This window comes from Littorina saxatilis, linkage group LG2, assembly GCF_037325665.1.
Source record: "Littorina saxatilis isolate snail1 linkage group LG2, US_GU_Lsax_2.0, whole genome shotgun sequence".
NCBI classification, from domain to species: domain Eukaryota; kingdom Metazoa; phylum Mollusca; class Gastropoda; order Littorinimorpha; family Littorinidae; genus Littorina; species Littorina saxatilis.
In genome coordinates this window covers 39,088,416-39,109,793 of record NC_090246.1, presented here as the reverse complement: position 1 = coordinate 39,109,793, position 21,378 = coordinate 39,088,416, and the positions used below count along the sequence as shown (strand labels likewise).

At 44.9% G+C, this 21,378-nt stretch overlaps 1 protein-coding gene across 1 annotated transcript; it reads right to left on the bottom strand.

The window, feature by feature from the left end:
• Positions 1-1,081: 1,081 nt before the first annotated feature.
• On the bottom strand, positions 1,082-21,378 carry LOC138958962 (uncharacterized). Its single transcript, XM_070330315.1, has 18 exons — positions 21,278-21,378; positions 18,674-18,922; positions 18,116-18,310; positions 17,457-17,566; positions 16,909-17,038; positions 16,141-16,365; positions 15,557-15,756; positions 11,420-11,556; positions 8,852-9,416; positions 8,220-8,387; positions 6,858-6,982; positions 6,617-6,693; positions 4,689-4,880; positions 3,748-3,905; positions 3,219-3,338; positions 2,305-2,502; positions 1,618-1,728; positions 1,082-1,339 (listed from the first exon to the last, which is right to left on the bottom strand). The coding sequence occupies exons 1-18, from the start codon at positions 21,333-21,335 to the stop codon at positions 1,187-1,189; spliced, it is 3,171 nt and encodes a 1,056-aa protein (XP_070186416.1). The 5' UTR covers positions 21,336-21,378; the 3' UTR covers positions 1,082-1,186.

Sequence of the window (21,378 nt, the reverse complement as noted above, 5' to 3'; positions counted from 1 at the left end):
AAGTGACACTCCGTTGTTGTTGTTGTTGTTGTTGTTGTTGTTGTTGTTGTTGTTGTTGTTGTTGTAATACCAGACACAGCAAGGTGTTGTTGTTAGTGATGTTATACGCGTACGATTAAATAATTTATACGAAGAACAAAAAAACACAGAGAGAAACGAAGCTCAACTCAAAGAACGTTTCCAAGGCCGGGCTCATTTACTTTTTTACATTTAGTCAAGTTTTGACTAAATGTTTTAACATAGAGGGGGAATCGAGACGAGGGTCGTGGTGTATGTGTGTGTGTGTGTGTCTGTCTGTCTGTCTGTGCGTGTGTGTGTGTAGAGCGATTCAGAGTAAACTACTGGACCGATCTTTATGACATTTTACATGAGAGTTCCTGGGTATGATATCCCCAGACTCTGTTTTCATTTTTTGGATAAATGTCTTTGATGACGTCATATCCGGCTTTTTGTAAAAGTTGAGGCGGCACTGTCACACCCTCATTCTTCAATCAAATTGATTGAAGTTTTTGTAAAGCAATCTTCGACAAAAGCCGGACTTCGGTATTGCATTTCAGCTTGGTGGCTTAAAAATTAATGAATGACTTTGGTCATTACAAATCTGAAAATTGTAATTAAAATTATTTTTTATAAAACGATCCAAATTTACGTTCACCTTATTTCTCATCATTTTATGATTCAAAAAACATATAAATATGTTATATTCGGATTAAAAACGAGTTCTGAAAATTAAAAGTCTTAAAATTATAATTAAAATCAAATTTCCGAAGTTGATTTAAAAACAATTATATCTTATTTCTTGTCAAATCCTGTTTCAAAAAACATATAGATATGATATGTTTTGATTAAAAACACGTTCAGAAAGTTCAAACGAAGAGAGTTACAGAAAAGCGTGCTATGCAGCACAGCGAAACGACTACCGCGCTTAACAGGCTCGTCAGTTTCACTGCGTTTTGAACGAGCGGCGGACTACAGTCATTGTGAAAAAATGCAGTGCGTTCAGTTTCATTCTGTGCGTTCCACAGCTTGACTAAATGTAGTAATTTCGCCTTCCGCGGCTTGTTTTAAAGATAAAAGTAAAAACAACAGCTATACAATGACACATTTCTGGTTATTGATAATATCTATTACGCAACGCAAAATGTTCATCCATCCTTCACAAGGACATGTATATCTCCGATAGGAATTAAGTGGATCCGTAGATGAAGAGCAGCGTGCTGGCAGCCCCCGTGCCTCCGACCAGTTCCTGGGGACGTTTGTTACGCACGTAGTCTGCTGCTTGGCTCTGATGACTACTGTCCAGAGGGGCCATGGCTGCGTAACAGAACGCCTGCCAGCCCTGTGGGCACAGAGAATCAAAAGACAAACGTTTGAGAAGGACTTGAGTGGGGGAGAGAGGAGCGGGACTTTTTCAATGAATGAATTTCTTAAAAACCACTAGTGTCAATCTGCAAAATTAACATTCACAAGCAAATAACACTTTTGTACACTCAACCAGATCATGCAAACTATGCTATGCTAAATGTCTATTTTTGTCCCCAGAATAAGAATCTATTTGGGACATGAGGTGGTTGTACGCTAAGATATGCAAACTAAGGTTAGCGGTTCGAGATTTACCGAGTTAAGTGTCCTGAAGTCATGGTCATTGGTGTCGTGGCGGCCGTAGTCTTTGTCCAGCTTGGGATTGATGGCTCGTTCACACACGTCACGGATACTGCCTGCCCACTCCTACAACGGGATGACGTTAATATCAATATTTATGTTTTAACATAGTTATTATTGTTATGTTCAAAAGTATAACAATATTTAGATGAAGGCCGAACCGAGGCTTGCAGTACATTCCATTCCTAACGTAAACAGCGACACCACCGTGTGGGTCGTGCGGTTTTTCTCTGTGGATCGGCAGTTAAACACCATGCAAGGCGAGTTCTGAATCAGGAAGCCAGGGATAAGGTACACAAGAAAGTTACCAACCCGGTGGGAGCCAGCCGCTGTATTTGATTGGTTGAAATTAAGATTTGTTGTGGTTTCAACGAATCAGGCCCCGCGGTTTGTTCTCACCCGTTTGGGTGGCACAACCTTTCGCTTCGTGCACCTCAGCCCTGGTCTCCAAAAGCGTTATGACGTCGTAACTTTATATTTCAGAATTCAGTAAATCAAGCTTATTTGTCAAACTCAGTCCTAACATTTCTGTAAATTACACATAAAGGCCAGGATACCGTCTCGGAGTTTGGACAAAAGTAAACCCGTGCCCGTCCAGCAGCCGGGTTTGAACCCGTCATCGCTAGACCGGTTGACACATACCTTATCCACCCAGTACTTGGACACGGCGGTGATGGGGATGACCTGAATGCCGACCAGACAGGCGTGACGCATGGGGAAACGGTTGGGGTCGCACGGCCAGTCGAGCGTGTAGACGTACCACGCCCCTTCCGCTATCTGCCCAACCACGCCGTTCTTCTGTAGCATCGGGGGGAAGTGCTTTTTGTTGTGCGCGCGCACCTGCCACACAGGAAGACACATGTGTATGGATGTATGAGCGTTTCCACACCAGGACAAATACCGATGGCTGTAATGCTATATGGCGGAAAAAATTCGTGTTCTCTTGCTCTCTTCTCACATTGCTATAAATCTTACCGTTGGGAAAAACAAAGGCTTGTTTCCGATGACAAATTCTTGTTCAACACTGTTGCCACAAACAAAACAAAAAAATTGGGTCTGTATGTATGTCGGGTTCTTTCTTTTTCTTTCTTCTTTTTTTTTGGTTGAAGTTTTTGTTTTAAACTTATTTACACAGACGCTCGTGCCTTTTTATTGGCAGGAAATCGCGCGAGCTGAGTAACTTTACTTTGTCTGTAAAATCGAGTTTTGTCATCAAAAATAAAAATGTTGAGGGTGAAAATTTGTTCTAGGGTCAGGCGACAAAAAGGGTCGGTCGTGAATCGGAACATTGTACTTTTGTCTTTGCCTTGACAGCTGAAAGTAGCTTCCAAGTTGTGTAAGAAGCATTTCAATGTGTAAACAACTTTCATCCTCCATTAATAAATTGGTTAATTAATTTGATTATTCTCTGTTCAACCGTCTTTTCATATAATTATTTATCACAAGGTGGCATTTCATCAGGACTGCTCCTCTTCCACTTCAGGCACATAATTATGTCTTCACCTTTGTTCCAATATCGTCACACTGCATGGTCAGTCTGATGTCCAGTGCCTTACCTGCCAGTATTCCCTGACGGAGGCGATCTCCATGGCAAGGTGAAGCTGACCGGTGTGTTTGAGGTAAGGGTCCCCCAGTGCGTCCCCTAGAGCTGCCAGGCCGTGGTAGCAGTTGATGCTCTGTACACAAAATACAGATTTCGCATATTATGCGAATACATGGCTTGATTACTACTAAGCTCACACTTTCTTACAACATTTTAGAATATTTTTTTGATTGTACGGTATTAACTTTTCAACCTTTTGAAAGAAAATGTTTTTTACACAGACATGTAACACGTATTTATTTTTAGTATCATTAATGGCCTAATAATTATGAGAATGAACTTTATTCTCTTTGTCAATTCCTCGGAAGACATGTACACAAGTATAAGTGACAGAACTTTTACTAAGCGCCATGCTTTGCATTAGGACGTCTTCTCCAACTTTGTTTCGCTTTTGATGGCAGAGATTTGACATGAAGAAAAACTTCTTGGTTTGTTTAGTCGGATTCATTTCCAATTACAAGCAGGAGGGAAGTGTACGGTACCTCAGAAGCAGACTCTTCTTGTCTCTCCCCAGGAGCGACCCCGGAGGCCCAGGAGAAGCCGTAGTAAAAGTCCTGGTGTCGCACCACGGGGAAATGTGGGTCACGGTGACTGGGGTTTCCGACATCACGTGCCAAGAAGTACAGACGGTCCTTGTGGGCTGCAAAAAACCCCAGTGTTGTAAGTGTCACCAACGTCAATCAGCTACATTCCCGGGCTCCCTGTCGACTCTCTACCAAGAGAGTCCCGGGACTCCCATTTAAGTGGAATTTTAGAGGGGCCCAAAAACGGGAGGACTTTTGGCAGTTCTGTGAGACCTTCACAAAACTGTTTTGTGTCGTATTATATATCGGTTTAATGAACTCCGTAAAGTTGGGTCGCTAGAACTCCGGCAGGACATTTCCTCGTCTTCGAAATCCAGCAAAGTGTACGTTCTTGTCCATTCTGTTTGGAAGCTAGCCGACGATTACATCAGTACCGACAGTACGCATGATAACACACATTTGGTGCGTCCCAGGACCCGCTCTTTTCAAGTTAGCCGTGCCACGGGACTCCCTTCAAAAATGTTTAGTACGTGGGTTTTTTGGCTTCTAGTGCGTAGTGAGCAGGGTTAAACCCTGGATACATGCGCTATATACCTATTATGCATTATTATTATTATTATTATTATTATTATTATTATTATTATTATTAGTGCGTATAGGATGCAGGGACGCACAGTTTGTGGAGCCCTGATTTTTCAATCAGCAAGAAGTGACCACACTGCTAAGAACGCAGCCATGCTATGATTTTTGGTATATTTCCAAGTGAAAGGGTGCTCTTATTCCGCGTGAAACCCTGGATAGATCTGCAGTGTTGAACATCATCGTTTACTGGGGAAAGTCGGTACTATCCACTATCGAAGAAAGAGACTACATTTTACATCGTGATGAACACAACTCACCGTGTCCCCAGTCACTGTGGTGTTTGGCGTAGTAGGCAGCAGCGTAGAGGAAGTATCCGAGATGAAAGTGATGATCGTTGTAGAAAGGGAAGCCGTAGTCCGTACCAAAGTTCACCTCTCCGTTAGTGGCTTTCAGGAACAGACCGCCCCACACCATATCGTAGCGGAACTTCCACATGCTGTCAAGGGTATCTGTGAACAACAGTATCAAGGGTATATGGGAACAACAGTATCAAGGGTATATGTGAACAACAGTATCAAGAGAGAGAGAGGGCCTGGGTAGAGAGAGAAAGAAGGAGGAAGAGAGAGGGGAGAGGAAAGGGAGGGCGAAAGAAAGAGAGAGAGAGGGCCTGGGTAGAGAGAGAAAGAAGGGGGAAGAGAGAGGGGAGAGGAAAGGGAGGGCGAAAGAAAGAGAGAGGAGAGAGAGAGAGGGCCTGGGTAGAGAGAGAAAGAAGGGGGAGAGAGAGGGGAGAGGAAAGGGAGGGCGAAAGAAAGAGAGAGAGAGAGGGCCTGGGTAGAGAGAGAAAGAAGGGGGAAGAGAGAGGGGAGAGGAAAGGGAGGGCGAAAGAAAGAGAGAGAAAGGGCCTGGGTAGAGAGAGAAAGAAGGGGGAAGAGAGAGGGGAGAGGAAAGGGAGGGCGAAAGAAAGAGAGAGGGAGGGCGAAAGAAAGAGAGAGAGAGGGCCTGGGTAGAGAGAGAAAGAAGGGGGAAGAGAGAGGGGAGAGGAAAGGGAGGGCGAAAGAAAGAGAGAGAGAGAGGGCCTGGGTAGAGAGAGAAAGAAGGGGGGAGAGAGAGGGGAGAGGAAAGGGAGGGCGAAAGAAAGAGAGAGAGAGAGAGAGCCTGGGTAGAGAGAGAAAGAAGGGGGAAGAGAGAGGGGAGAGGAAAGGGAGGGCGAAAGAAAGAGAGAGAGGGAGGGCCTGGGTAGAGAGAGAAAGAAGGGGGGAGAGAGAGGGGAGAGGAAAGGGAGGGCGAAAGAAAGAGAGAGAGAGGGCCTGGGTAGAGAGAGAAAGAAGGGGGGAGAGAGAGGGGAGAGGAAAGGGAGGGCGAAAGAAAGAGAGAGAGAGGGCCTGGGTAGAGAGAGAAAGAAGGGGGAAGAGAGAGGGGAGAGGAAAGGGAGGGCGAAAGAAAGAGAGAGAAAGGGCCTGGGTAGAGAGAGAAAGAAGGGGGAAGAGAGAGGGGAGAGGAAAGGGAGGGCGAAAGAAAGAGAGAGAGAGAGGGCCTGGGTAGAGAGAGAGAAAGAAGGGGGAAGAGAGAGGGGAGAGGAAGGGGAGGGCGAAAGAAAGAGAGAGAGAGGGCCTGGGTAGAGAGAGAGAAAGAAGGGGGCAGAGAGAGGGGAGAGGAAAGGGAGGGCGAAAGAAAGAGAGAGAGAGAGAGCCTGGGTAGAGAGAGAAAGAAGGGGGGAGAGAGAGGGGAGAGGAAAGGGAGGGCGAAAGAAAGAGAGAGAGAGAGAGAGAGGGCCTGGGTAGAGAGAGAAAGAAGGGGGGAGAGAGAGGGGAGAGGAAAGGGAGGGCGAAAGAAAGAGAGAGAGAGGGCCGGGAGAATGGGAGAGGAAGGGAGGGAGAAAGAAGCAAGGAGAGAGAGAGAGAGAGAGAGAGAGAGAGAGAGAGAGAGAGAGAGAGAGAGAGAGAGAGAGAGAGAGAGAGAGAGAGAGAGAGAGAGTCTGTCTTTGTCATTGTAAATAACGAAAGAGTACTTTGTGTGCGTTCAGTCTTAAAAATACAAAACTAATACGATCGATACATAATGCCATTTGTATTTTTGACAAAAATCTAACATTTTCCATAGATCTCGAAAGTCATTGTTCACTGACTGTCTCGACCTGTGGAAAATGTAATAGCTTGCATACAAATAGCGTCTAATGACAAAGTACAACTTAAGTGTGAGTGGATGGAGTTGAGAGTAACACCATGGGCAATGAATGGTTTCTTACCATCAATTCTGAGCCACTTGTTGAGACATCCGACAATCTGTGTGTCCAGCTGCTGGTAGTGATTCGTGCCGAACGCCCTGCGGTAAATATAATGAAAGTAAACGAACTAAGGAAAGAAGTTGGCACACACTTTGGTTTTTGAAGAACGACTGGCAAAGGAAAAAACAACAACAAAACCAACCACCACCACCACCAACGACGTTGCTGTGCATGTACTAGTATCGTATATAATTAAACTGACCTTGAAATAGAAGCAAGGCGTGCAGTGAGACCAATGGCTTTGCCCACATTGTAACTGTCCGAGTGCGCGCAGATGGCGGCCAGATTCTGGTTCTTCGCGTCACGATCTATGGCTGCCAGAATGTCCTGACACATACGGAAAGGACGAGATTTTTTAAGTATACACAAACACGCATGCATGCACGCACACACGCACGCACGCACGCACACACACATACACACACACACACACACACACACACACACACTCACTCACGCACGCACGCACTTATGCACGTACCTATGCACATACGCACACTCACACACCAGAAGGACTGTGCCTATTAGTCGAGGAATGTTTTTACCTCGTGTAAAAGCCTAAAAAATGTTAAGATTTAAAACAACTTCCTTAAAGGCTGTCCTTGATAGACGATGTTCGGAATGATAACTCTGTCGGGTTTGCATGGGTTGTGAAAGAGTGAATACCCTTGCTTATCCTCGGACAAATAGGTATACACGTGCTCCTGTCCACGTGTTTCAGACACACCCTTCGCCAGTGATTGGTCCCTCCAATGTTTGTCCAAGTGAAAGCAAGGGTATTCACCCTTTCACAACCAACCCTCACAAACCCGACAGTTATTTTCGGAATTCGTCTATTGAGCCCAAAGTCGACTTAGCGAAGACTTCGTGCAGTCTTGTTTAAGTCTCAACTTAACTGGGCGAAGTCGACTACGCGTAGGATACGTCGCGAAGCTGGCCGTACGGAGTTAAGCACTTAGTTTACTGTGAAAAGACTTCGCAAAGTCGACTACGGGTAGTATACGTCGCGAAGCTGGCCGTACGAAGTTAAGCACTTAGTTTACTGTGAAAAGACTTCACGAAGTCGACTACGGGTAGTATACGTCGCGAAGCTGGCCGTACGAAGTTAAGCACTTAGTTTGCTGTGAAAAGACTTCACGAAGTCGACTACGGGTAGTATACGTCGCGAAGCTGGCCGTACGAAGTTAAGCACTTAGTTTACTGTGAAAAGACTTCACGAAGTCGACTACGCGTAGTATACGTCGCGAAGCTGGCCGTACGAAGTTAAGCACTTAGTTTACTGTGAAAAGACTTCACGAAGTCGACTACGGGTAGTATACGTCGCGAAGCTGGCCGTACGAAGTTAAGCACTTAGTTTGCTGTGAAAAGACTTCGCGAAGTCGACTACGCGTAGGATACGTCGCGAAGCTGGCCGTACGGAGTTAAGCACTTAGTTTACTGTGAAAAGACTTCGCAAAGTCGACTTCCGGCTCAATCAAGGACCGCCTTAACAAAAAAACTCCAGCGAGCTTCGTGAAGTGGACTTCGCGAAGTGGACTTCGCCCAAAGAATATGGTTGCTTTACATTTTTGTGAGCTGCGTTGTGCTTGACTCTGTTGACGGCGGCCGTGTCGGGGTCCACGGGGGTGTGGGGGACGTCGTATTCCAGCAGCCAGCTGTTGCCCTCGTAGGTCTGAAAGCCGTAGAGCGAGTCGGACAGGTGGCTGGCGGCGTGCTTTCTTAGCAGCAATGCCTGTGGAAAGAGAAACAGGGAAAGTGCTTGAAGACAACTGTTGACTGTCGATTTCTTGTGCGGCAGAAGAAAATACTACCTCATAGGCTTACATTGAATCTCTCTCTCTGTGTCTCTGTCTCTCTCTGTCTCTCTCTCTTTTTTTCTGTCTCTCTCTCTGTCTGTCTCTCTCTGTGTCTGCCTGTCTCTGTCTCTCTCTGTGTCTCTCTGTCTGTCTGTCTGTCTGTCTCTCTCTCTCTCTCTCTCTCTCTCTTGCATCAAATGTCTTCGCTCTTCCTCTCACGCCCTTAAGAGACCCACCAGAGGCTAACTCAGGTAAGAAGCGCGCACACACACAGACACACACACAGACACACACACACACACACGCACGCACGCACGCACGCACGCACGCACGCACAATCACACGCGAACACACACACAAACTTCCTCACGCTTTCACCCTGATCCTCTTTTCAGCTCACCTGATGCGGAAGTGTGGTCATAAGCAGATCTCCACCAGTACCATGTCCACTGGAATCCACAGCGTTCCAGTCAAAATTCAGATACGCCGTGTTCCGAGATTCGCTCACACACGAGCTCGCCATGGGTTTGTACGAGTAACGTCCGTGATATTTATCCAGATAATTATTCTTGGACGTGTCACCCCTGTGACCAGCCCCAAGGTACCCGATCTGGACGATTCCATTATAATGACCTCCGCTAACCAGGTGGAAGTGGACCTCACTGGAAGACGCATCCACCCTGGCTTGGACGGGATGAGAGAAGTACAGCACAAACTTTCGGGTCTGGCCGGGTAGACTACCACCCGGTTCGTTCAGTTCCATGAGGAATTTAGTGTTGGCGTTAAGGTTAACGGTCTGATGGGTGTTCGAGGGTGGCTGGGTGGGGGTATTAGGGTGGGAGCCCCCTCCGCCTGTGTGGGAACCCCCGGTACCAATGGTGGAGCCGTCACAAGTACCACGGAAGGGTTGTGACAGCCAGTTCTGGATAGGGAGAGTGGTCACTCCGATGATGTTCACCGCCACTCTGCAAAGCAAGGAGAGGTTGACTTCAAGAAGGGCCCGTCCAGTGACCTGAACCTAGATTATAAAGGCCTTTTCAATGATAGTTTAGGGCTTCTTGATATCACCGCCAGTCTGCAAAGCAAGGAGAGGTTGACTTCAAGAAGGGCCAGTCCAGTGACCTGAACCTAGATTATAAAGGCCTTTTCAATGATAGTTTAGGGCTTCTTGATATCACCGCCAGTCTGCAAAGCAAGGAGAGGTTGACTTCAAGAAGGGCTCTTTTAGTGACCTGAACCTAGATTATTAACAGCTATTGTGTTTTCAGCGTAGCAATAGGGTCCGATATTTAGACGAGACAAGTATAATGCCGACGAGTCGAAGACGAGTCGCATTATACTTGTTCGAGTCTAAATATCGGACCCTATTGGTACGCTGAAAATACAATAGCGATTATATAGCTGTTCTGACCTTTATTTGTTGTTCCAAACTTACAAAATGACAGTTTTTGCGTCGATGCGTTGATCTCAGGTTTTGATAGCAGACGCCGTTTCTTATGCGCATTAGTTTTGCGCAGGCGCCACACTGACTTTGGAAAAAAACCTCGATTTGACAACACAGCTGTTAAACAGTTTTGTATTAGTTCATTCGTATACAACAAAAAGAAGTTTGAGTTTTTTTAATTTTAAACAAGACTACTTATGAAGAAGACCAAAACACAACATCAACGGAAAACTAGAAACAACTGAAGAACTAGGATGCAACAAGGGGAGGAAAAGAGAACAGCTAATCCGTACAAAGCGAGCAGACGGCAGCGACGTTTTCAGTTTGGGTGAATGGCATTTATATTTGTGTCGTCATGAAGCGAATTTTTCAACCTCAGTTATAAACGACTACATGAATGTTAGTGCCATGGGTTGTACATCAATACTTCAGAGGGGAAGTGGGGAATTTAGTGTGGAGTTACGAGATAAGAAAAGCCGAATGCGAAAGTTTGTGTCAGTCGGCAACTGTGAACTAAGCTCACAGGCACACAAAAACGGCTGTTCCGTTGTACTCCATGTTTGTACTACATCTTTCGACTTTGGGCATTTTGTGGTGTTTAGGGACAGAAAATAATAGGTTTAGTCCTGTTTCATCGGGAAGTTAGCAGAAAAGGGTATGCTATCGACATTTGTAAAGCTGAAAAACATTCCCGAGAAGAATTTCAAGTTGTCAGTGTATGCTGTTGTCGATCAGTGAAACATCGTGTGGTACAGGTGGGTAAACCGGAACCATGCGTCTTTGTTATTGACAATATGCTTTTGGATATTGAGAAAAATGGCCGACTTCCGTAGCATTATGCTTTGATGATCGGAAGAGACCATCCAATCACAGCCCCCGAATTCCCCCACGTGTTCATCAGAATAGCTATATAAAGGCCTTTTCAATGATAGTTTAGGGCTTCTTGATATCACCGCCAGTCTGCAAAGCAAGGAGAGGTTGACTTCAAGAAGGGCCCGTTCAATGACCCCTGAACCTAGATTATAAAGGCCTTTTCAATGATAGTTTAGTTGATATCACCGCCATTCTCCGTGCATATGATCGTACTTTAAGGTTTTGTTTTTTCACTGGTGAATCTTTACGAACCATTATATAGTCATCAGATATTTCTGATGGACTTTGTGAGAAAGATGAATTTCAATCAGCACGTGTATAGGACAATACCGCAGTCATTGCCTGGAATTGAATACCCTTCGTAATGGACCCCTACTCGGAACAGTGCCCATTTAGATCAGGACATAATGTTTACACGAATCATCGTACGATGACCCGAGAAAGCCCTACGAGGTTAAAATTTCATGAAAGTTAAAGGGACATGAAAAACAAACAACCAACCAGCCAAACCCTTATGAAAATTAGGGTTCCTTTCTTTCGTTGGAAAGCGAGCTGTCATAAACAACGGCGCTACCCATTTATTTCTTCGTGTATGCTTAACCTACATCTTGATAACAAGGGCAATCCATAATGAGCAAGACATAAGCTTACTCATAGTTGTTGTTAGGAGCGTGAGTGTGGATGGTGATGGTGTTGCCTTGCTTAGAACACTTGGAGGCGTCACACCCATGCATACCAGGGACGAAGCCGTCATGCCACACACCCTTGGAGTCCACGGCCCATTGAATCTGGATCAACGGGAGAAAGCCAAAGAGAATTGTTGAACAAAATGCTACGGACACAAGAGCGACAAGGCTCGGATTAACGGTTTTAAAAACATAGCTAGTATGGGACAATTGTTATAGTCAGGTTTGGTAGGGATTTATAGGGGTTGTTTGGTTCAGATTCTTCCAAAAGCACCATATTTGGCCCAGAGGTCGCCCATGCCATACTGTTTCCATTTTTGCCGACTGCCAAGACGGGCGCCCCATGGGGCCGCCATATTGGCAAAATCCAATATGGCCGCCGTCCGGGTTACATATTGTTCACTGGTAAAAAAACTAAAAGGGCTAGAATCATGAATGATATCACATTTTAGGTTTTTGGGGGGTCGGGGAATTCGATTCATATGTTATTTCAATGATCTGTGGTCAAAATTCAATATGGCCGCCATCCGGGTTACTTATCGATCACAGGTAAAAAAACTAAAAGTGCTAGAATCATGAATTATACCACATTTTAGAAGTTTTCGGGGTCGGGGAATCCGATTCAGATGTTATTTCAATGATCTGAAGTCAAGTTTACCCCTCATCGACACTGTAAAAAGCCAGAAAGTTCAGCCTCATGGCCAAGGACCAAGCCCATGAACAGTCCAACAAAAACCTCCAGACACACGGTGGAGCTGTTGGACTTTATGAGAACCCCTAAGCTCTTACACTGTTTATGCTGGCCGGACCTGACTGCACGCGGGTAGTTGAGGAGTTTGAGGCCGTCAATGACCCACCATTGCCATCCACCGCTCACCACGAGGAAGGACACAGCTTGCAGTTAAAGTTTCAAAAGGATGTACAAGCGTTCATCAAGGTGGTAGAGCAGCTGGGCAATCCTTTCCTTGTTACAAGTCATGAGCTCATAGCACTCGATACACACAATGTCATGGAACAAGCCGTTACTGATTCTCTATCTCAAATCGGTGAAACTGGCCAAACCCTGCATGCAGCATATGTCATGGACAGATTGGAAAAGGCTTCAGTATCAGTAACTGATTCAATCAAGCGGAATAACATGCTAACCTTCGCCAACCGACCTGACCCCAATAAGAAAAAAGGTACAAAGGACAGCGGCGTCCAGAGGCAGAACATGATGTTAATCACACAACTTTTTCTCTCACTCCAGTCACGTCCCGATGCCGACATGACAGACTTCTTTCGGTTCGAAAATCAGAGAGAGCCACCGAGCCTGGCGGATCGAGGGTTGCTGCGATCAGGGACAAAATCAGACATTCTTAAGTGCCTCAATGCACCCACTGGCCGCGCAGATGCTGCCAAACAAGCCACAATCGTGGTGTTGGACATGGCAGCTGTTATCCACATGGTGCGACCCACAACAGCAAATACATTCAGCGAGTATGTGTCACTCCACATTGTACCATATCTGGAGGCCCAAATCACAAGCAGTACCGAACGCATTGACGCCATATGGGATAATTACCCAGAGGAAAATAACCTCAAAGCGCTCACACAGCAACGACGTGGAAATGGCCCACGGACAAGAGTCGGTGATGGCAGTACTCCAATCCCGAAGCGTGACTGGAACAGCGGATTCCTGAAAAATGAGGAAAACAAAAAGGAGCTGTTCTCTTTCATCACCACACAGATCTCCAAGGCTGACATGGACGGAAAGCTGCTCCTGAGTACCCGCTTCGAGACCGTGCTCTCCAACAAGTATTGTGACCTCACAACACTTCAGCCGTGCAACCATTCCGAGGCGGACACCAGGATCCTCCTGCATCTGGCACATGCAGCAAAGCAGGGTCATACAACAGCCTTTGTTCGCACTGTGGACAGCGATGTCGTAGTTTTGACAATCCGGTTCTTCGAGTCCCTGGGCCTATCAGAGCTCTGGGTGGGCTTCGGTACTGGTAAAAACTACCGTGACATACCAGTCCATACAATCTACTCTGACCTTGGCCCGTCAAAATCCTTGGCACTACCCCTCTTTCACAGCTTAACGGGGTGCGACACGACTTCACAATTTCTTGGATGTGGCAAGAAGACAGCATGGGCAGCATGGACAAGCATACCGGATCTCACCGACACACTAGTGGCTCTCCCGCATGACCCTGACCTCTTCAGTCTTGAGTCTGTGCATATGCAGCGCCTCGAACGCTTTGTCATAGTCATGTACAGCAAGGGGTGCAGTGCAGCTGATGTCAACACGGCCAGATATCAACTCTTCTCCACTGGATGCAAACTGCTGGAAAAGCTTCCACCTACCCAAGCCGCACTGTTCCAGCATGTAAAGCGAGCGCTACTACAGGCGAGTTTCTACTGGGGTCAGGCCACCTCAATCCAGCAGGAAATTCCTGACTTCAGTGAGTGGGGCTGGCACAAAGATGGCACCAATACCTGGCAACCACTATGGACCACTCTAAGCGACGCTTCATTGGCATGTGCCATTCTCTTGCAATGTGGCTGCCTCAAGGCATGCACGGGAAGGTGCAAATGCAACCGCGCCGGTGTCCGATGCACGGTCCTCTGCAAATGCGAAGGCGGGTGTGTTAATAACGGTGGTGATGACCAGTAGGACTTGTTACTGGAATCATAGAGTGCAAATGCAACAGCGTTAGTGTCCGATGCACGGTCCTCTGAAAATGTGACGGTCCTCTAGCACTGCAAACGGTGGTGATGACCAGTAGGACTTGCTGGAATCATAGAGTGCCAGCCAGAACATATGCATAGTAATAATAATCCTGTATTGAATGCACACAGCGGCAAAAAGTGTCTTGCCACTACAGATGTCTCCGAATTATTTGAATTAAAATTGTTCCTGAATAATCATTGATTTTTTGGTATAATTAGAGGTGTTTGGGATATTTTGGTTCAGATTCTTCCAATAGCACCTTTTTGTGACCTTGAAGGGTTAAACTTGACTTCAGATCATTGAAATAACGTCTGAATCGGATTCCCCGACCCCGGAAACCTCTAAAATGTGGTATCAATCATGATTCTAGCACTTTTATTTTTTTTACCTGTGATCGATATGTAACCCGGATGGCGGCCATATTGGATTTTGACCTCAGATCATTGAAATAACATCTGAATCGGATTCCCTGACCCCAAAAAACCCTAAAATGTGATATCATTTATGATTCTAGCATTTTTAGTTTTTTTTACCTGTGATCAATATGTAACCCGGACGGCGGCCATATTGGATTTTGCCAATATGGCGTCCCCATGGGGCGCCCGTCTTGGCAGTCGGCAAAAATGGAAACAGTATGGCATGGGCGACCTCTGGGCCAAATATGGTGCTTTTGGAAGAATCTGAACCAAAATATCCCTACCTACCCTGACTATTAGCAACTCTGTTTGATCTGACTAAGGGATGATTATAGAATACAAAACAGGTGAAACATTTTTTAAAGGATTTGTTTTACACAGGAGGTCAATTTTGATGAAATCTTATTAGCCTATTAGTCCACTCTGCTTTTCACTCGCAAAACTGCAAAATATCCGTTGAACAGAGTAATTTTGGTTCTACAGTAGTCTGATGATTTGTAATAATGACGAGGTTATTTATTTTACCCTTAACATCGCAGCTGACTGGCAAAATAAATATCAGCCAGCCGGACCAACCGACAGACAATAAAACAGACAGGCACGCTTACGTTGACAGTGACAGTCTGCAAACAGTCTGAAAAACGAAGAGACAGACGGGCAGACACAGACAGACAGAAAGCACAGCTCCACAGACAGACAGTCAAACAAACAAACATATATACAGCCAAGACAGAGAGAAAAAGACAGAGAGAAATCACTGACATACAGAGATTGACAGACAGACAGACAGACAAATAGTCAGACAGACAGACAGAAAGACGGACAGCTACACATACATACATACAGACAGACAGACAGACAGGCAGACAGGCAGGCTGACAGGCAGGCAGACAAACAGGCAGACAGGCAGAAAAAGACAGAGAGAAAACACAGACAGACAGAGAGAAAATAGACAGACAGACACGCTCACCTTGTCCACACCACTAATACCAACGTCAGCCATGTTGACAGTGACGGTCAAGCTCTTGTCTGGCTTACACGTGGCCTGCAGTGAGATGTCCCCCACACCTCGCCGACCTCGACCCCCACACGTGGTCTTCATGGGGGCATTGCCCCAGTCCCAGGGCAACACGTAGTGACCAACCAAGTTGATCGCGAAACTCATCTCACCTGGAGGAATAAGGTAGGCTGTACTTCTTTCACTCTAAGCAGAAACGTTCCACTTTTGAACGCATTTCTGTGACATGTATTATTGTAAGGAAGGAAGGAAGGAAGGAAGGAAGGAAGGAAGGAAGGAAGGAAGGAAGGAAGGAACAAACAAACAAACAAACAAACAAACGAACGAACGAACGAACGAACGAACGAATGAACGAACGAACGAACGAACGAACGAACGAACGAATGAATGAACGTGGAAAAGAATGAATGAACGTGGAAAAGAATGAACCAACTACCAACCCACAAAACAAATCAACGTATAACAAAGTGTAAGCAACAAAGTAACAGTGGGTGAGATCTTGAAAAAAAACCGAACAGTAAAGTAAGCTAGCTTACCATGTGCGTCCGGGATGGTCATCTCTACGGTCTTCCCCCCGTCAGTCAGCCGACAGTGAGCATCGTCGCACGTGTGCATGCCGTGACTGCCGGCCCACAGTCCGCTAGGCATGGCCGCCCACTGCACGTGCTTAAAGTCTGTCATGGACTTGGAGCTGTGCAGGAGAATCTTCAGCGTGCTGCCTTGACAGTGACCCTCCAGGTAGCCGGATCCTCCGTCACCAGCTGAGAGGAATAGGTTACCATTTCATTTTAATAATTTCTCTCAGTTCAACGTTCATGTGAGTCTAACAAGTTTAACTGAGGTGGTGTCTGCGCTGAATCGTTTCGACGGCGGCGTATGGCTGCATAAATGACGGGGTAAAAACGGTCATGCACGTAATAACCTACTCGTGCAAAAACCCCACACGAGTGCACGTTGGAATTTCAGCCCAAGAACGCAGAAGAAGAAGAAGAAGATTCGACAAAATCTAAATTATTGTTCTCCCGACTTTTCTTGGCCCTCATGATTTGCAGGTTTATCTTAAGATGCAAATGTAGGAGTGCAAGATAACGGTTGCTTAGCTCTTCTGTTTGCCCTGGAATAAGTTGCTGGTAAACGTGTTTAAATGTGAGCAGAATAAACAGTGTGTATTTGAAATTCGTTCATCATTATAAAATTACAGTTTTGCCAAAATCGTCAAGCCATTATTCGCACAACGACCTTCTAACTAACTTTTCTCTGAGAGGAGTGTAAAAGAACAATCTTTTAACAGTAGGCGTACGTACCTGACCTCTCCATCGGACACTCAAACTGGACATGCTGACCGTTGATGCTGGACAGACAGTAGGGCTTGATGACGGGGTCAGCGTTCTTGAAGATGTGTGTGGCCAGGGTGGCGCCACGGACAACGGGCACCTGTTCAAATAAAAAAAATAAAAATTAAACATGAATATATTCAACAAAATGCACAAATGTGAAGCTTTAAATGTACTGAAAATGAAAATGCAGGGAACACAATACAAATGAGGTTTAAACAATATCCCACAACGCCTACATCTCATAAAAACACGTTATCCGTCCGGTCTACGAACCGTCGAACGAACGAAGGAACGAAGGAACGAACGAACGAAGGAACGACGAACGAACGAACGAACGAACGAACGAACAAACCAACCAACCAACGAACGAACCAACCTACCAACCAACCAACCAACCATCACACCCACCCACGAAGCAAATCATAGTATTCATGGCTATTTTCTCTCTATTTGTGACTGAAAAAAGACACAGAAGATTGCATTTGTGATGATTGAACGCGAAACGGAAAACGTACCTCCATTGACCCGCCATTTCCATGGAACATGAAGTTGGCATACAGGTCACCAAAGTCGACCAGCTCTGGCTCCTGGCTTCCTGCAATTCCCACCCGGACACCGGAGTTCCCTGCAACACCACATAACGTTGCTGAACAATTGACGGCACAGTGGCATCGCTTGAACCGGCCGGCAGAAACAGTCATTTTAGAGCGATTGTTCACTGAAGGAGCAATCGTAAGAGACTCTTGAATTACTGGGCGACTCTACATTTCTTTGCCGGGGGAAAACTCTTGATCGATCCTCGATGTCCCTCGGAAACAGCGTAAGTTACTCAACTAGCAGTCTGCATGTCTTGCACTTTTAAAAACCTGTAAAACAAAAGTCACGACATCAGATTCTGTCTCCGACATGACAACGTACCCGCTCGCAATCTGAACTCGCGTGTTTTAATCTTACTTTGTACTGCATGTATCATGAGTGGTAGTACTATGGCAGACTCCAACACATTTGCAAATCTTAGCAAGAACTGTCTTTGGACATGAAAATAGCCATGTATGACAGTCCATCTTAACCCATTTTTATATACAAAAATCTCATCCAAGATTCTCAAAGAAAAGCAGATAATGGCTGAACCTGACATCATAAACTATTACCAGGGTGACCTCAGAAACCGTACCTTCAAAAACGCCGAGCGGATTTCCATCAGGCCCGGACACCATCTGCTTGAGGTTGGTGCCCATGTCGTTAAGCTTGACCCAGGGTTTGCCTTGCTCCCAGGCTGACTGTTGTTCCATCAGGTCTGTCCTCACAGGGTCGTACCATCTCTCCATCGTGTAGGCGTCCCACACTATACCTTGCTTGTCCATGATAGCTACACCACACAGTGATTAAAGATAGATAGAACTGAATTAACATTTTGGTATTAAGCTGACTGTTGCTCCATAACGGTTCGTATTGTCTGTCATGGCAGAGAGTACAAACTCCATTGGCTTTAAATATATTTTACTTTGATTTGAACAAACTTCGACCAAATTCTCCATTGCCATGGTCTAGCTAAGTGTGTCCGTCCTGTCCATTATCGGCCTGTAAACAAAATTAGCGCCAGATCAATGTCACTTTATCTCCCCCCCCCCCCACACACACACACACGAAATTGCTTTAATTCTCAATGGTGAAGCCCATTTGCTGCATTACGACATTTTTGTCTGTACAAACATTGAAAATCACAACCAACCTTCGTAGGGAAAAACTCTCATAGGCTCCACCCTGTCCATAGATTTGAGGATGTTGGTCGCAAAGTGATGAGTGGGTATGGGCCCTTTGCTGCGGAGAGTTCCTATCCTGACCGGAGTGGACTTGCTGGCAATCTCCCGCGTGGTGCCAAACACTGACCGGGGGTCACTGTGGTCAAGCACATGGTCCTCCAGCTTCTGGCAGTCCGGCAGATTAGGCAGCGCCGCCTCGGACACTGCCAGAAATAGCACTGCGGGGAGAAAGTGTGAACATACACAGACTGTATCATGAATACAAGACTTCTGGCCAACGAGTCATTCACGATTTTGAGCGATCTGTCATTAATTTAAGGATAATAATAATAATAAACAAGTCACGTAAGGCGAAATTACTACATTTAGTCAAGCTGTCGAACTCACAGAATGAAACTGAACGCATTGCATTTTTTCACAATGACCGTAGTCCGCCGCTAGTGCAAAAGGCGGTAAAAGTGACGAGCCTGTTTAGCGCGGTAGCGGTTGCGCTGTGCAGCATAGCGCTACGTTTTACTGTACCTCTCTTCGTTTTAACTTTCTGGGCGTGTTTTTAATCCAATCATATCATATCTATATGTTTTTTGGAATCAGGAACCGACAAGGAATAAGATGAAATTGTTTTTAAAACGATTTCGAAAATTTTATTTTAATCATCATTTTTATATTTTTAATTTTCAGAGCTTGTTTGTAATCCGAATATAACATATTTATATGTTTTTGGAATCAGAAAATGATGAAGAATAAGATGAATGTAATTTTGGATCATTTTATAAAAAACAATTTTTAATTATAATTTTCAGATTTTTAATGACCAAAGTCATTTATTAATTTTTAAGCCACCAAGCTGAAATGCAATACCGAAGTCCGGCCTTCGTCGAAGATTGCTTTACAAAAATTTCAATCAATTTGATTGAAAAATGAGGGTGTGACAGTGCCGCCTTAACCTTTACAAAAAGCCGAATATGACGTCATCAAAGACATTTATCGAAAAAAAGAAAAAAAAAACGTCTGGGGATATCATACCCTGGAACTCACATGTAAAATGTCATAAAGATCGGTCCAGTAGTTTACTCTGAATCGCTCTACACACACACACGCACAGACACACAGACACACAGACACACACACACACACACACACACACACACACACACACACACACACACACACACACACACACACACACACACACGAAATAACAACATTTAGTCAAGCTGTCGAACTCACAGAATGAAACTGAACGCACTGCTTTTTTCACCAAGACCACATACTAGTAGTTTCGTCAGTCCACCGCTCGTGGCAAAGGCAGTGAAATCGACAAGCCATGCAGAATAGTGCGATAGTGGTCGTGCTGAGCAGGATAACACGCTTTTCTGTATGTCTATTCTTTTTAGCTTACTGAGTTTGTTTTTAATCTGAACATATCATATCTATATGTTTTTGGAATCAGGGACCGACAAGGAATAAGATGAAATTGTTTTTAAATCGATTTCGGAAAATTAATTTTAATCATAATTTTCATATTTTTAATTTTCAGAGCTTGTTTGTAATCCAAATATAACAAATGTATATGTTTTTGGAATCAGAAAATGACGAAAAATAAGATGAAATTATTTTTGGATCGTTTAATAGCAAAATAATTTTAATTACAAGATTCCGATTTTTAATGACCAAATTCATTCATTAGTTTTTAAGCCACCAAGCTGAAATGCAATACCAAAGTCCGGCCTTCGTCGAAGATTGCTGTGCCAACATTTCAATCAATTTGATTGAAAATGAGGGTGTGACAGTGCCGCCTCAACTTTTACAAAAAGCCGGATATGACGTCATCAAAGGTATTTATCGAAAAAATGAAACAACGTCCGGGGATATCATTCCCAGGAACTCTCATGTCAAATTTCATAAAGATCGGTCCAGTAGTTTACTCTGAATCGCTCTACACACACACACGCACAGACACACACACACACACATGACACACACACACACACACACACACACACACACACACACACACACACACACACACACACACACACATACACCACGACCCTCGTCTCGATTCCCCCTCTATGTTAAAACATTTAGTCAAAACTTGACTAAATGTAAAAACACACCTGCTACTTCTACTACTATACTACAACTACTACTATTACTACTACAACTAATTATGATAACTTATAAAGCGCGAACCACAGAGTTCCGTGCTCTCCTCGCTTTACATATTATGACTATGAATAAAACAAATTATTAGATCAATACTGAATGCATATAATTCATAACAAAAATTATGGAACAATAAACTAACATCACAACTTTACCTTTGTAACAATATCATCAATGTAGACACACAATACACTCACATAATACAATCACACACACACAGACACAGACACACACACAGACACACACACAGACACACACACAGACACACACACAGACAGACACACAGACACACACACACACACACACACACACACACACACACACACACACACACACACACACACACACACACACACACACACACACACACACACACACTATATCACCTCCCAAAACACACTTACGCGGAACCCAAAGAACACTTCTCATTCTCGTTCCTGATGCACACAGACTTCCGTACATTGTGTCCCGGTCTTCAAAATAAAATAAGATAAAATTAGCCTTT

Bases quoted from the DNA above. Each gene is read 5' to 3' on its own strand.
- LOC138958962 (XM_070330315.1), bottom strand. From the start codon at position 21,335: ATGTACGGAAGTCTGTGTGCATCAGGAACGAGAATGAGAAGTGTTCTT. The intron at 3,906-4,688 runs GTGAGTTGTGTT...GGTTTTTTGCAG, and splicing joins CCACAGTGACTGGGGACACG to CCCACAAGGACCGTCTGTAC. The intron at 1,729-2,304 runs GTATGTGTCAAC...ATCCCGTTGTAG, and splicing joins CCAAGTACTGGGTGGATAAG to GAGTGGGCAGGCAGTATCCG.